The sequence below is a fragment of the Delphinus delphis genome, chromosome 16 (genome assembly GCF_949987515.2).
Source record: "Delphinus delphis chromosome 16, mDelDel1.2, whole genome shotgun sequence".
NCBI lineage: Eukaryota > Metazoa > Chordata > Mammalia > Artiodactyla > Delphinidae > Delphinus > Delphinus delphis.
Genome location: NC_082698.1, coordinates 24,750,838 through 24,766,687, shown reverse-complemented (window position 1 = coordinate 24,766,687; position 15,850 = coordinate 24,750,838). Strand labels below are relative to the sequence as shown.

General features: G+C 38.2%; 1 protein-coding gene and 1 pseudogene across 2 annotated transcripts in view; both read left to right on the top strand.

The window, feature by feature from the left end:
• The first annotated feature begins 292 nt into the window (after positions 1-292).
• On the top strand, positions 293-454 carry LOC132440112 (small nucleolar RNA SNORA62/SNORA6 family; annotated as a pseudogene).
• A 3,293-nt stretch (positions 455-3,747) lies between these two features.
• Positions 3,748-15,850, top strand: part of SLK (STE20 like kinase) — a 57,092-nt gene continuing 44,989 nt past the window's right edge. For both annotated transcript variants that reach the window (XM_060034127.1, XM_060034126.1), the window contains exon 1: positions 3,748-4,505. In XM_060034127.1, the coding sequence (XP_059890110.1) occupies positions 4,356-4,505 (150 nt within the window). In that variant the 5' untranslated portion in view covers positions 3,748-4,355. The remainder of the gene's footprint in view (positions 4,506-15,850) is intronic.

The following is a 15,850-nucleotide window of genomic DNA, read 5'->3' as shown; positions in this document are numbered from 1 at the left end:
GGAGCTATCACAGAACTTACCTCAAAGGGTTTATATGAGGTTTAAATGAGATGATACATGTAAACCACTTAGCACAGTGCCTGGCATGTAGTAAGCACTCCATACATATTCAGTTTTTAATTTTTAATGATATCCTTATTATTATCAGTGAAGGTTAGTTATCTGGTAAATTGTGAAGACAGTTCTCCGCTCACCAATCTGTCAGTGAGTGGAGACAAAACATTGTGTATTAAATGAATACTTTACGTGGCCACTGTTTAAACTTAATTTTTAAAGGATTAAAAATTCAAGGAAGGCAAACTATATTTACAGTTAACACAAACATCTAGATATCCCACTGGCCGATGAACTCACAAGTGTAGGTAGTGTGCTACATGAGGGGCAAGTTTTTCGCTAACGTCACAAGGGTCTCTGGCCCAATGAGTGGAGTTTGATAGTAATACTTGCTACAAATGTAAAAAACAAACAAACAAAAAAAACCCATCTAGATATCATGGTCATTATTGGGAAAATCTGAATCTGACTAAATATCATCTCACCTGGTATTATTAAATAATTTCTGTGGTTGTAACTTCATGGAAAAACTATATAAGCTATTATTAACTCCACAATCATTTCACCAAAGTATGTTGAACTTGATCACCTCATTTATACACTACTGACCATGTCATTTGATATTATTCATTGATATGATGAGGCAATTCATAAAATAAGAAATAAAGGTGGCCAGTATACATCTGAAAAGGTGTTACATCACCAACAATCAGAGAATTGTAAATGAGAGATTATTTTGGACTATCTTGGCAAAGTTTAAAAAGATGGATTGGGTGCTATTGAGGGGCTGGTGACACTGGCATTCTCATACCTACATTGTTAGTAGGAGCAGAGATTAGTACAACCTTTCTAGAGGCCAATTTGGCAATACAAGTAAAAACAATTAAAAATATGTTCTTTGATTCAGCAGTTCCACTCCTTGAATTTTATCTTAAAGGAATATAATCAGACAAATACACAAAAATGCTTGTATGTGCATGCTCACTGCAGTGTTGTTTGTGATGACAAAAAATTGGAAACCACCTAAATGCCTGCCAGTAGAGAAATGCTTAAATAAATGATGGTAGAGCTATACACTGGGACTCTATGCAGCTATTAAAAAGATAGATCTATTTGTGTTGACATGAAAGATGTCCATGATCCATATCAGATACCATTTTTATATTAAAAAGGTATATGCATAGAGAAAAATTTGGTCATCTATAACTTTTTAAAAGCAGCTTTATTGTGGTATAATTTACATACCATACAATTCACCCATTGTAAGTTTACAATCCAATGACTTTTGGTAAATGCGTATAGTTTTGCAAGCATTACCACAATCCAGTTTTAGAACTTTTTTGTTACCATCCAAAGTTCCCACCTGCTCATTAAGGCTTAACTTTTAACAGTGGTTAGGTTGAGGATGAAGTCTGGGAGAGTGAAGGCAGGAGGGGAGAATTATACACAGCTTCCTAGTTTATCATTTCTGTCTCATTTGAATTAATTTACACCAAGGATATACTATCTTTTCATTGAGAAAACAGTAAAGGTTTTTCTATTTTGAAAAGAACAAAAAAAGGAAACAGACTTATACCCTTTGACCCAAATCTACTTCTGGTAATTTACCCTAAGGAAATAATCAAATATGTGGAAAAGGATCTGTGAACAAATATATTTATCAATGTTTTATCTGAAACAGAGAAAAGTTGTTAAGCAATCTAAATATCTCATGATGGAAGAAAACAATTACTAATCACACTGAAATATGAAAGGTACAGGATGCAAATATTTATATGCAATCTTTATAATTTTATCCATGTAAAAAAAGTTAATGCACAGCCAGAAAGTCCTGTTTGGAAATATAATGAAATCTTTCCAATGGTTATCTCTGGATGGTAGAATGATAGCACTTTTAATTTTTTTGTGCATTTCTTCATTTCCCACAATGAGTATGTATTTTCTTTACATCTGAAGCCAACTACATAAATGATACTAATTAAAAATAGGGTTTCCCTGGTGGCGCAGTGGTTGAGAATCCGCCTGCGGATGCTAGGGGACACGGGTTCATGCCCCGGTGTGGGAAGATCCCACATGCCGCAGAGCGGCTGGGCCCGTGAGCCATGGCCGCTGAGCCTGCGCGTCCGGAGCCTGTGCTCCGCAACGGGAGAGGCCACAACAGTGAGAGGCCCGCGTACCGCAAAAAAAAAAAAGAAGAAAAGATTAATTATGGTATTGTTTTCACAGGTGTTTCCATTTGTCAAAACATAAAAGTGTATATTTTATTTATTTTTACAATAACTTATTCTCTCATTTTTATTGAAATGTAGTTGATTTACAATGTTGTGTTAGTTTCAGGTGTACAGCAAAGTGATTCAGACCATATATATATATATATATATATATATATATATATATATATTTCTTTTTAGATTCTTTTCCATTATAGGTTATTACAAGATACTGAGTATAGTTACCTAAAAGTATATATTTTAAATATGTACATTTTATTGTATATCAGTTATACCTCAATAAACCTATTAAAAAATAGTCTTGAGAAACAAGATCATCATACCCCTCTTACTGCAAGAGGGGTTTTGTTATGCCATTTTGGGGCTGGAGGACAAAATGATTTGGTAGGGGTACTTAGACAGCAAAATGGCCTCTGCTCCAGATAGCATGCATGCATGCATGCATGCATGCATGCATTCATGGAATCTGCCTTCCTATCACATGCCAGGAATGTTGGTAGGTACCTGCATATCATGATGCTTAACCAGCCACTGCCCTGAAAATGCTCCCTCCTAGTGGAGGGGAAGGCGCGGCACCATCTGACAGATTGAAGCCAGCACCCACATTAGGTCGTTTTCCACTAGTGCTGTCCAAGGGGGCCGGAGGCAGATCAGGAAGTGAAGGCCTTAGTAAGTGGTTCAGATGGAGTCACGAAGGGTGACACCAGGATTACGGCTATGGAAGTGGCCAGAAGAAGGTAGATTACCCTCAAGGGAGTGTCGTGGTCATCACTCAAGAAGCGGGCTTAAACAATTTTTATATGTTTATGTCTGTCTTACGTGCACACTTGTAACAACAGCAGGAACTGAAATTGAGCGTTTGCCGGTGCAGGCACCTTGCAAAGGGCTTACATCCATTGCCTCATTTACTCCTCGCCACAACCCCCAGGTCGGGACTTTAAGGACCTTCATTTCACAATGAAGAAACTGAGGCTCGGAGAGGTTAGGCGCCCAAGGTCACAGAGCTCATAAGCTCTGGATCCAAAGCAAACAGCCACCACAGATACTTCCCACTCACTCTGGGGCCCGTTTGAGAACGAAAAGGTCCAGATCGGGACAGCTCAGCTTTCGCTCGCTACGTATTTTCCCAGATCCAGAATGGAGGAAACATCCGCTACCACAACCAACAGGGTCGTACGCAAAGGGGCAACTCCATCAAAGCCGTTGGCTGACAAGAATTTGGGGCTTGGAGGACAAACCCGGAGCAACCGTCAACCAGCTACCAGCTCAAGCACCAACAGCGCACCCCGCGCCGGGGGCAAGCAAGCCTCCTAGGGCCGCCAGCTTGCGGGGCTCAACGCGCGTGCGCGGGGCCAGAGGGGCCACCCCCGCGCGAGTGCGCGGAGAGCCTGGCGCGCGGCCGGGGGAGCGCGCGGGCGCGCTGCGGCGTCGGCGTTGGCGCGCGCTTTAGGCCGAGGCTGCGTGGGCTGGGGAGGGAGCTAGGCGGCGGCGTCGGCGGCGGCAGCGGCTGCGGCAGCGGCGGCGGCTGCGCCCCAGAGCCCAGGGGGACGCGCGGACCTCGCACCGCGGGTGCAGACGGCTGCGGAGGAGACCCCGGGCTCCCGGCCCGGGGCGGGAGAGCTCGGCCAGACGACTGCCCGCCTCAGAGGCCGCCGGCCGCGTCCCTATCCCGGAGTGGCCGACGCCCCTGGAGACTCGCCGTGACACGGGCCTAACCGCGGTGGCCGCGGGCGTCCGGACCACTCGGGCCCGTCGGGCCGGGCTGGTAGAGGGACGAGCGTCCGGGCAGGTGCCGTCCCCCGAGGGCCGGCCGGGGGCCAGGCGCTTAGCCGCGCGGCCCGCGGGCCGGGCTCGGCAGAGGGGCCGCCCGCGCAGCGTCCCCACCCCGCGGGCCGGAGCGGGAGTCGCGCCCCGCCTTCTCCGGAGACTGCCGGGCCGGAGCGGCGGGAGCCCGGACAGCCAGCGCCCGCCGTCGCCCGCCGGGCTCGCGCGGGAGAGCGGGGAGGAGAAACTTTGCCTCTTATTGTTGTTTTTACTCCTTAAGTGTAAGGAACTCTGTTGGGAGGAAGAATGTCCTTCTTCAATTTCCGTAAGATCTTCAAGTTGGGGAGCGAGAAGAAGAAGAAGCAGTACGAACATGTGAAGAGGGACCTAAACCCCGAGGAGTTTTGGGAAATTATAGGAGAATTGGGCGACGGAGCCTTTGGGAAAGTGTACAAGGTAAGAGGGAGAAACGGGAAGTTGCACTTGTGAGATCAAAACAGCCCGTGGCCCGGAGTGGCACGAGGATTTCTCGCTCCCGCGTCCTGTTCCTGTCTCTTGGACCTTATTCTGACTTCGTAAACGTACGTTGGAACTTTATTTAGGTTATCATCCAAGCAGTAGCTGAGAGGTAGGGTTTAAGGCTGAACAAAATGGGGCCTGGATGTAGTTTAAAGAGTGGTTGCCAAACGGAGGCAAGGTTTACCGTCTGCTCTGTTAAACGTTAAAGGAAATGAGGGTGTTCTTTAATTTAAAGGAGGGGTCTGGATGTGGCCCTCAAGCATTTTCAAATCAGAAACTCATTATACTTTTCAGTGGATTTCTATTTGTGTACTAGCTGTTTGCATTCGTATATATACTTACACTAAAGCAGTTCCCTTTTGGGGTCCAGAGTATATATTTGGTTGTATCTATTGCTCATACATAACCAGTCTCTTGGGGATGAGAGCGAAGTGATTGCTACTTGCAGACTATTCTTGACTTGGTGGCTTGACAGCATACTGTAAAATGGAGTGGAATTTCTGATAGAAAATTTTTGGAAGAAAACCTGCATCTGGTATTAGTTTCTAAATATAATTATAATAAGCATTGACTAGAAGTCAATTTCAGGGCTTAAGAAATTAAAAAAAAACATGCACCTACATATATACACATATTTTTACATACAGATATTCATTTCAGTAGAAAGAGGTTTGCTGTTTCAATAGGAAGGCATGGGTTAACTGTTTACTGTCTTGTAAGGAGTATATGAATGATGTCATCAGAATATTTTAATCCTGAAGGGTGAGGATTTTATGAGACAGTTTAAGGGGAAGGACCCACAGGGTTGCCTAGAAGTGAAAATATAAATAACTTAAGTTTATACAGGACTCTGCAGTTTTTAAAGTACTTTCACATAATTTGGCCCCCATGAGAGTTCTGCGAGATATGCAGGTCGGTAGTATCTACATTTCATAGATGAGGACACTGAGACTCAAATTGTTCACATTCACACTAGTCACAGCCTAGATTTGATCTCAAGTCTTCTGACCCCATATTTACTGTTACTTTTTTTTTTTTTAACTTTAATGTCTATTGGTAGAAGTGATAGCATTTTTCCTTCTTTCTAAGCATCATCACACTGTCTGCCTTTGCCCTGCCTCTAATGCATCTCACAGCCCCTCATTCTTAGTCTGGAATATCTACTCTTTTCTGTGTGCTTTCAAAACACATTGTTCACCTTGCTTACTATGGCACTTGGCACATGTTAATGTATTTATGTTTTTATGATAAGACTAGGGGCCAAAATTATATACATTTGGGTTAATTCTATTGCCTTAGCACATAGTGCATTTCTCTTTATATTTGTGGAAATGAAGGAATGTGTGTTACCTGCTTGTGAGCGCTACTGAAGCTACTATGTGCTGTGAAAGTTGACAAAGTCAACTTCAGTGCCTAATGTGGAGGGTAGACTATGGATTTCAACAAGAGCTTACAGTATAGAATGTATGGTAGACAGGGCTTTTAGTGCAGTGGGAAGATCACTCCTGGGAGTTAAGAATTGTGTTTTATTGCTGGTTGTCACAAACCAGCTTCGAGATCTTCGAGAAATATAATGTCTTTGGACCTCCTTTTTCTGAGGTGGGAAATCATAGATTTCCCTAAATGTTTAGATTCTTTTACCCATTAATGTTCTGTGAGTATGCAGTTATCTAGGAAAGGCAAAAATAAATCCTCAAGGCATCTGGGATCTGGTAGTTAGAAGGCAGTAGGTGATTATGGGCAGTTTTCATGGTATAAATGTTTTATTGAACAGGAACAGTGTAATATTAAGACACTGGCTCCAGAGTTGGACTATATCTTGGCTCCCTCAATAGCAGCCTGTGACCTTGGACAAGTTACTTAATCGTTCCATGTCTCATTTTTCTCATCAGTAAGACCTCCTCCTTAGTGTGTGAGAATTAAAGGAGATAAAAAATGTAAGACACAAAAAAGGGCTCAGAAAATGGCAGAAAATTACTGTTGTTACATTTACAGCTCGGAAACAAAATATGGGATGGGACAGGAAAAGGGACCTACGAAGATAGTAAACCATTTTCTGGCACAGGCAGATTGTGTGGACATGCTAATGCTATGTGATTTAATTCTTTAATGACTCTGCAAAGTGAATGTATCCTCCTATAGTGGGACACCAATTGAAAAAATTTTGAAAAACAAGAGACTTACTCCATGTAGTTGAACACTATAAGATTGTGTCAAGGATAATTTTTGTGGGCTTGATTATCTATTTTAGTGTGATACTTGAAGAGTGTGAGTTCTTTGCATCTTTTCTTTTCATCTTTCATTTTTTTATGCTTTCAAGGAGTAAGCTCTGAGATTTTTTTAAAAAGAAAATTTTAAATTTAAACTTATCTGACCTGTTCTGCCTTTTTTGTAACCTTTTTTTATTGTACAAGATTCTCTAGGAATTTTAAATGTATAGACTTCTGTGTAAGAGAAAAAGCTTTGATAGCTTTTTTTTGTTTGTTTGTTTTGTTTTTCTTTTTTTTTTTTTTTGCGGTATGTGGGCCTCTCACTGTCGTGGCCTCTCCCGTTGTGGAGCACAGGCTCCGGACGTGCAGGCTCAGCGGCCATGGCGCACGGGCCCAGCCGCTCCGCGGCATGTGGGATCTTCCCGGACCGGGGCACGAACCCGTGTCCCCTGCATCGGCAGGCGGACTCTCAACCACTGCGCCACCAGGGAAGCCCTGATAGCTTTTTTTACAATTGTATGTAATAGAAAACTATTTCTGAAGTTGATTCCAACTGTCATTTGCTTATGGAAATTAGTAACTGTTACAAAGGTTAAATTTCTAAATAGGCAATCATTTTTCCGTCATATTGTTGTATGCTCTGCACTCAGTCCTGCACTATACAACTCTGTAACAGTTACTCTCTTGCCTGAAAGATCTTCCCAATTTTAAATTTATTTTCTCTTTTTAATAGTATTATTTGACACATAAATGAAGATATGTAGTATCCCTCACAATTTTTTATGTTTAGATTTCTGTTGCTTTTAACAGAAAAAAAAAAAAAAAGGAATGACATGAAATGATCTGTTGAATTGAAGCTGAACTATTGACTGTGTGCTGGATGAAAGTGATTCTTTTTATGTCCCTGATGGGCATGCACTTTTTTTAAAAAAAAAGTAGTGAAATATATAATCTTTGTATTGAAAAGTACAAAACATACATGTACGTTTAGCAAACAATAGTAAAGTGAACTCATATTAACAACCATCAGAGTAAAGGAATTCTGCCAGTACCCCAGAATCCTTCCCACCTCCTTTCTGAATTACTTCCTCTCTCCCCCTAAAAGAAACCGCTATCCTATCTGTACGTTTTTCATTTCTTTCCTTTCTTCATAGTTTACTATCTAGGAGTGTATAACTAAACATGATAACTTTAGTTTTGTACGTATTGAGTGTATTTTGTGTCTTGCCTCTTTTGAAATCAGCATTATGTTTGTGAGGTTTGTCTTTGTTATCGCTAAAGCGGTATGTAGTTAATTGTTGCATAGAATTCCAATATATGGTTACATCACCAATTATTTACCATTGTACTGTTAATGGATATATCAGTTGTTTCCAGTGTTTGGCTTTTATACACAGTACTGGTGCATATATGTATGAGTTTCACTAAGACTCAGGAGTAGAATTGCTGGGTTATAGGGTAGTGTAACTTTAATTTTACTAGATGATGCCATACAATACCAGTTTACACTCCCACCAGCAGCGTATGATAATTTCCTTGCTCTGCATTCTCTCCAACATTTGATATTGTCAGAATTTTTAAGTTTTGACAATCTGATGTTATAGTTTTCCTTGTGCTTTTAATACATCTTTCTCTGACTGCTAATAAGTGATTCTTTCCATAGGTTTATTAGTAATTGGAATTTCTTCTTTTGTGTTCAGGTTTCTTGTTCATGTTCCTCTTGGATGTCTTTTCCTTGTTTATTTGTAGTGTATTCTGGATTTTAACCATTTGCTGGTTATGGTTATTGCAGATACATTTTCATTCTGTGCCTGTCTTTTCATTTTCTTTATGGTGTCTTTTTATGAACAGGAAGTTCTTGACTTTAATATACTCCAACTTTGTTTTTTCTTTTTCAGTTAATGCTTTCTGTATTGTATTTGAGAAATTCTTTCCTGGAGTGTCCTTCCAGTTGTTGGATGGGATGCTGCCTGATTGATGAATCACCTAATAAAGCTAATTAGATCTTTGGGAAAAAAAAAAAGAAAAGAAAGGCTTTCCTAACCTGAGATCATGGAGCTAATCCCCTATTTTATCTTCTAAGAGCTTTATGATTTTGCCTTTAACATTTAGGTCTACAACCCTAAATGTTAAAATAGATTTTTGCAAATGGTATGATATAGGGGTCCAATTTCATTTTTTTCTCCGATGGATACACAATTGTCCCAAGACTCATCACTGGGGGAAACTGTTCTTCCACTGCTCTGCAGTGCTGTCTGCAACATGTGTCTATTTCTGCGATCTCTAGTCTCTTCATTGATCTATGAGTCTATTCCTTTGTCAGTATCCTGCTGTCTTAATTAGGAAAGCATTGAAACAAATCTCTGCTAGAGAAAGACTTCCCCTTGTTCTTATTCAGCAGTGTCTAGTATATTCTTGGCCTTTAGTGCTTTCATGTACATTTTAGAATTAGCTTAATTGAGTTCCACAAAAAAACCTGTTGTGCCTTTTTGAAGGGGTTTTATTGAATTTATATTTAGATCAACTTTGGAAAAATTAACGTCTCCCTGATACTGAGTCTTCCTACCTATGCATATGTTTTATCTCTAGGTCTTTTTTTAAATATCTCTCAATAATGGCTTATAATTTTCTTCCCCAGAAGTCTTAGGAGCTCAGACTACTTCGAGAGTCTCTTAAATGCTTTGTTTTTCCTATTGGAATTTCTTCCTTATTTTGGTTATGTACAGCCTTCAGTAGTCTTCTGAGAAAGGATGAATGGAAGGTTTGGTTTTTAAGACCAGGCCTGTCTGAATATGTCTGTATTATAATGTCATACTTGATGTATAGTTTGGTCGTAGAATTCTAGGTCAAAAATACATTTTTGAACTAGCGTTGGTGAGGACAAAGAGCAATTGAGAAAATCCCCATCCCTTACTTATGGCCAGTCTTCCAAAGTGATTGTATGAATTTATACCCCCATAAGTAAGGGATGGGGATTTTCTCAATTGCTCTTTGTCCTCATCAACACTTGCTATTGTTATTAATACTGTTATTAATATTTTATGTTAGCCATTCTGGTGAGTGTGAAGTGGTTTTATTTACATTTTCCTTATGACTAAAAAAATTGAGTCATGTGCCTATCGAATATTTGGGTATTTTCTTTTTTGTGGAAATTTCCTGTTTGCCCATTTTAAAAAAATAGCTGTATTGAGGTATAATTTATATAACTCAGAATTCACCTATTTTATGTTTATAACTTGATGAGTTTTAATAACTTTGTACAGTTGTGCAACCATCACTACAATCTAGCTTTAGAATCCGCTTTTGACCACCTGAAGTTCCCTTGTGCCTATTTACAGTCAATTCCTGTTCCTGCGGGAGATTTCTTTGTCTGATTACTAATGAGGTTGAGTTCCTTTTTATATACTTATTGGCCATTTGGATTTCTTCTTTTCTGAAGTGCTTGTTAAAGTCTTTTGGATTCTTTTTCTTTTTCTCACTGATTTATGGGAGTCTATATATTCTGTTAACTAATCCTCTCAAGTTATATATGATGCACATTATTTTCTCTTGCTTTGTAGTTTGTCTTTTCTTTCTCTTTGTGATATCCTTCTTTTGTATAGACATTTCAGATTTTAATGTAATTCAGCTTATTAACTTTTTATACTTAGTGCTTTTTGTCTTAAAGTTTCCTTACCCAGGGTGATGAAGATGTCCTCCTCTGTTATGTTCTTAAAGTTTTATGGTGTTGCCCTCTTCCTATACATTAGGTCTGTAATTAAACTAATGTTGGTTTTTGTCTATAGTGTGAAGTAGGGGTCCAGTTTCATTTTTTCTGTGTAGATACCCAGTTGTCTCAACACAATTTACCGAAAAGACCACCCTTTCCGTATTGCTTTGCAGTGCCTCCATCATATGTCAAATGTCCATATACACATGGTATATTTCTATGAATTTCCTATTTCTTTAGGATAAATTCCTAGAAGTAGAATTGTTAGGGCAAAATACGTGAGCATTTATTAATGTTTACTGTGAAATTACTCTAGAAAGGTTTATAAATTAATTTTTAAATTAATTTTGAATTATATTGTAAGATGTTATGGAAAAACCTGAATGAACTTTTTGGCCAATCCAATACAAATAATTAAAGAACTTCTATTTATTGGGAAAATTAACTTGTTAGAGATTGAAATTAGTTTCTTTGACCATTACTCTAATTATTGTTCCTTCTCTTCTCTCCATAAATGTAACTATTATCATCGGTTTCTTTTTCTGTTTGTTTTGTTTTTTGGGTTTTTTTTTGGCCGTGCTGCGCGGCTTGCGGGATGTCAGTTCTCTGATCAGGAATTGAACCCAGGCTACGGCAGTGAAAATGCTGAATCCTGTCCTCTGGACCACCAGGGAACTCCCCATCATCAGTTTCATGTATATGTTTCTAGATGTTTTTCTGTGTACTTATGTATATATACATGGGTTATACCTATTGAAACAACCCAACAATGGTCTGTTTCTGTGCCTTTGTTCCTTGACCTTTTTCAATGTTAGTTTTTATCCTTTTAAAAAAGTATTTGCTTTTTCAGTAGACAAAAGGAGTATCTGTTTATTTCATTTTCCATTTCTCTCATTTTTAAAGAGATTGCCGTTTAAAAATTAATTGAATTATTCATATTCTAATAGAGTTGTTTTCTTGTTGATTTGAAAGTACTTTTTATGTACTATGAAAATGAGCACTTTATAATAATGGTGCAGTTATTTTAGTTACTTTAGTTTATGCTGCTTTTTTGATATAAAGACATATAATGTTCTTTATTCTACAAAATCTGTCAATGTGTTACTTTGCTTTTTTTTCCTTCACTTTCATGCTTAGAAAAGCCTTCCCTACCCAGAAATTAGATAAATATTTATCTATATTTTCTTCTAAACTTCTTAATAGTTCAGTTATGAAGAATTTTAATTTTAATTCATCTGGAATATAATTTTTTTCTGTGGATTGATATGGCGCTCTATTCTACCCTAAAAAAACCAAAAATATATTTTCTCTATTTCTAGAAATGTAAATACTATTATTTTGAAAATATAGCAAAGTATAAAGAAGAATATATAAAAATAATTCTACCTTTTAGATAACCTGTTAATTTAAAAGAACTCAAGGATATACTCATGTGGTTAGAAACTTGAACAATACAAAAAATGATAAAATTGAAAAATGAAAGCCTTCCCCGCCAGTCTTTTTTCCTGAATTTAGCCACTATAATAATATCTGTGTATCTTTTCAGGTAAAGTTTTATGCCTGTATGAGCATATATACAAATGCTTGTTTGTAAAACTGAAAATATATCAACACATGCACGTTAGTATATACAGGTGAACTTAACTGCCTGTCAAATTGATAGCATAATCATACTGGAAAAGTGCTTCAAATGATGTTTTTAATTAATTAATTAATTTTTGGCTGCGTTGGGTCTTCATTACAGTACGTGGGCTTCTCATTGTGGTGGCTTATCTTGTTGTGGAGCACAGGCTCTAGGTGCGTGGGCTTCAGTAGTTGTGGCACGCAGGCTCAATAGTTGTGGCTCGTGGGCTCTAGAGTGCAGGCTCAGTAGTTGTGGTACATGGGCTTAGTTGCTCTGTGGCATGTGGGATCTTCCTGGACGAGGGCTCGAACCCGTGTTCCCTGCATTGGCAGGCGGATTCTTAACCACCGCGCCACCAGGGAAGTCCCAAATGATTTTTGAATAGAGTGCTCTGACTAGTGGGATATATTTAAAGGATAAAAAGAACAGCAAAGAATGCTTGAACTTTATTAAATAGGTTTGTTACTAGTAGTGATACTAATATTATAATTCTGAAAATACTTTATATGTACTATAGGATAGAGCAAATTAATTATTATAGGGCTGTTTTCGGAACTAGGTTGTAACTCGGAGAAAGGGGTTATAAGCATGAAATGTAAGGAGGAACCCTGTGACATTGATTTTTGAACTGGAGGTTTTAGTTTGAACTCGTGATAAAACATGCACTCATGCCCCCAACACACATACACACACACACACACACACACACACACACACACACACACACTACATATATACATATTCCTGTTTTCCACTGAAAAGGCCTAGAAGTAATGATAACTAGTACTCCTAGCTCTTGGTTTCTAAATACCATTCCCCACTAAAAGGAGCCAGGGCTCGTTGAAAAGTCTGATCCAGGTCTGGGCTAGAGAAGTACAAAAGTGATAAAAATTGAAAAGTAAAAGCCTCCCCACTACTCGTTTTTTCCCAAAGGAGCCTGGATATCTTGGACCAGAAAGCAAAGATATGCTCAGAAATTAATGGGGACATGCCCAAAGAATACCGGTTAGTTTTGAGCAACAAAAATATCAACAAAATAGTAGCCTAATAGAGGAATGCTAGTTGGTTAATATATAAAGATTGATAAAATTAGAAAAACCACTATTTTGCAACCACACTATAATAATTCAGGCAAAAATTATTGATGGATGCTAAAAAAATCATTGTGTGGAAGGCTGTGGAGGAACATGGTTTCACCCCGTAAGTATCGTAAGTAAGTATCACCCAGTAAATGTACCTTTTTGGTAGAGAGAGCTGATGGATACCATCTTAATCAAGTGATCAAACCTGGGGTTAATCAACAGTAACAGGAGGAACTGTATTTTCTGATGTAATTCAGTGGGAACTGTATATAATCACCAAATGTAGTATTTTTGTTAAAGATATTTAACCTGAATCTGATAATGAGGAAACAATCAGACAAATCCATGGTTTGAACTTTTAAAAATGTAAGCAATAAAGGAGTTTTTTTTTTTAGATATTTGAGAAATTTGAATATGGAGTATATATTAGATATTGTATCAATGTTAAATTCTTTGAGTATGTTAATTATATTGTGGTTATATGTGAAGTGCAGCTTACTTTGCAAGTGGCATAGTAAAAAAGAAATGCATGTGTGTGTGTGTTAGTATATACATATCTATACACATACATACATATCTTTTACATATATATGTAAAAGATATGTATGTGGATCTTGTGTGTGTGTATTGAGAGTGAGAAAAGCAAATATAACAAAATGTTAATCGGTGACTCTGGGTGAGGGGTGTATGGGTGTTCACTGTCTGTTCACTCAACTTCTCTGTAGGTTTGAATTTTTCAAAATAAAAAAGTAAGGGGTCATATTTTAAAATACTCTTCTACACATTGCTTTATTTCACTTAACAGTTCTCCTTTTCACATTTTTTCCCTCCCTCTATATAGTCATCATTTTTCTCTTTCTCTTTTTCTATGAAAGGAGAAAGAAAGTCTCCTTTCAGAGTAGGCAACTACTTCTGTACTATTACTAAAGTTATTTGGTGTTTATTAAATATCGCATTATGTTTTGTACTCAATACCACATGAAGTCCAAATTCCTAGCATGTATACATTTATGTTTTAAAAGAGGTAACTGAAACTTTGGATTGCAAAAATAGCTTTAACGTGCTGGCTTTTCTTTTTTCCTTCTTTGTAAAAATCTTAGTATTTGTGTGGAATAACTTACCTTGACAGCAGCATGTTCTGGTCCTTTTATAATTTAACGTTGAGAATGGTTGTGTGGCAATGACCTTCCTTACCATCTAAAAGCCTTTATTTTTCTTGAGTTAATGTCCAGAAGTAGTACATCTTTGTCGTATTTTTTTGAAATTGTCTTTTCGTGTTCTCACTTTTTCATCTTTTCAACTACATAGCCTATGCAAATTTCCACAGCTTATCTTTCACACAGTTGTCAATAATGTTTCAGTTTATTCAGGCTGCTCCGAGTCAGCAAGTCCTTGAAATAAGTGGGAAAACTGTGTGATCTGAGAATTGGTAAAACATTTTGGAAACTGCAGATTTAGCCAACATTAACTTATTACTGACATTTTGCTGTTGGTATCTTGACCGGCAGTAACTCAGTTTTCAATAAATAACCAGAACAATATAAATAAAATAGTGTTTGGGAATATAAAGAGAATATAGAGTATATTCCTTTCTCTTTTGCAGAATTCAGGAAATGAGATGAAAATTCTTTTTTAAAAAAAAATTTATTTATTTGGCGATGCCAAGCGGCATGTGGGATCTTAGCTCCCCAGCCAGGGATGAACTCATGGTCCCTGCAGTGGAAGCGCAGAGTCCTAACCACTGGACTGCCAGGAAATTCCCCGAAAAATGCTTTTTTAAAAAGGATTTCTGTAATATTTCCCAGATGGGAAGAGTATAGTTGATCCTCATTATTTGCGGATTCTGTATTTGTGAATTTGTCTACTTGCTAAAATCTGTTTGTAGTCCCCAAGTCTCTACATGCATTACTTTCACAGTCATTTGTGTACGTGTGCAAAGCTATGTAAAATGTGAGTCCCTAGACCCACACATTACATGCTGAGATTGAACTAGGTGATGCTACGTCTTCTTGTCTCAGCTCTCATACAGAGATTTCCAAAGGATGGAGACAGTAGAGAGCAATGTAGTGAAGTGCAAGAAGCTCCTGCTTTGGGACGAGTTGGATGGGGTTTGAATCCCAGCTCTGGCACCTGTTAATTGGGGCAGCCACCTAACATTTCTGACCCTCATTTTCTCTTTTGTAAAACAAAGAAAATAGAATCTACCAGGATGGGTTGTTTTTGAGATTGAAGATTATAATCTATGTGAGGAGGGGTGTGTGTGTGTATTTCTTTTAGGAGCAGTGGTTCAGTATTCACTAATTCAGGATTTGTAGTGACCTATATAGAACATAACTAGCACAAATAATGGAAAGCAACTGTATATCTTTGCCAAGTGATGTTGAGTAATTTTATTCTCATTTGATATTCACACTCATTCCTAGCAAAATCGTATCAGGGCTCTGAGAAGATCACCAGAATTAGCATATAATGTAAAACAGGTAGCAACAATAGCTAAACAATCTAAAACTATCTGCTTTCTCTAGTGCTATTCTTTTTTTTTTCCCTCACTTAACTGCTCTTTGGAACTTTGAATGTTTATTAATCAATATTTGTTTTTAATTTTTTTAACTTTTTACTTTATGTTTGAGTATAGCTGATTAACAATGTTGTGATAG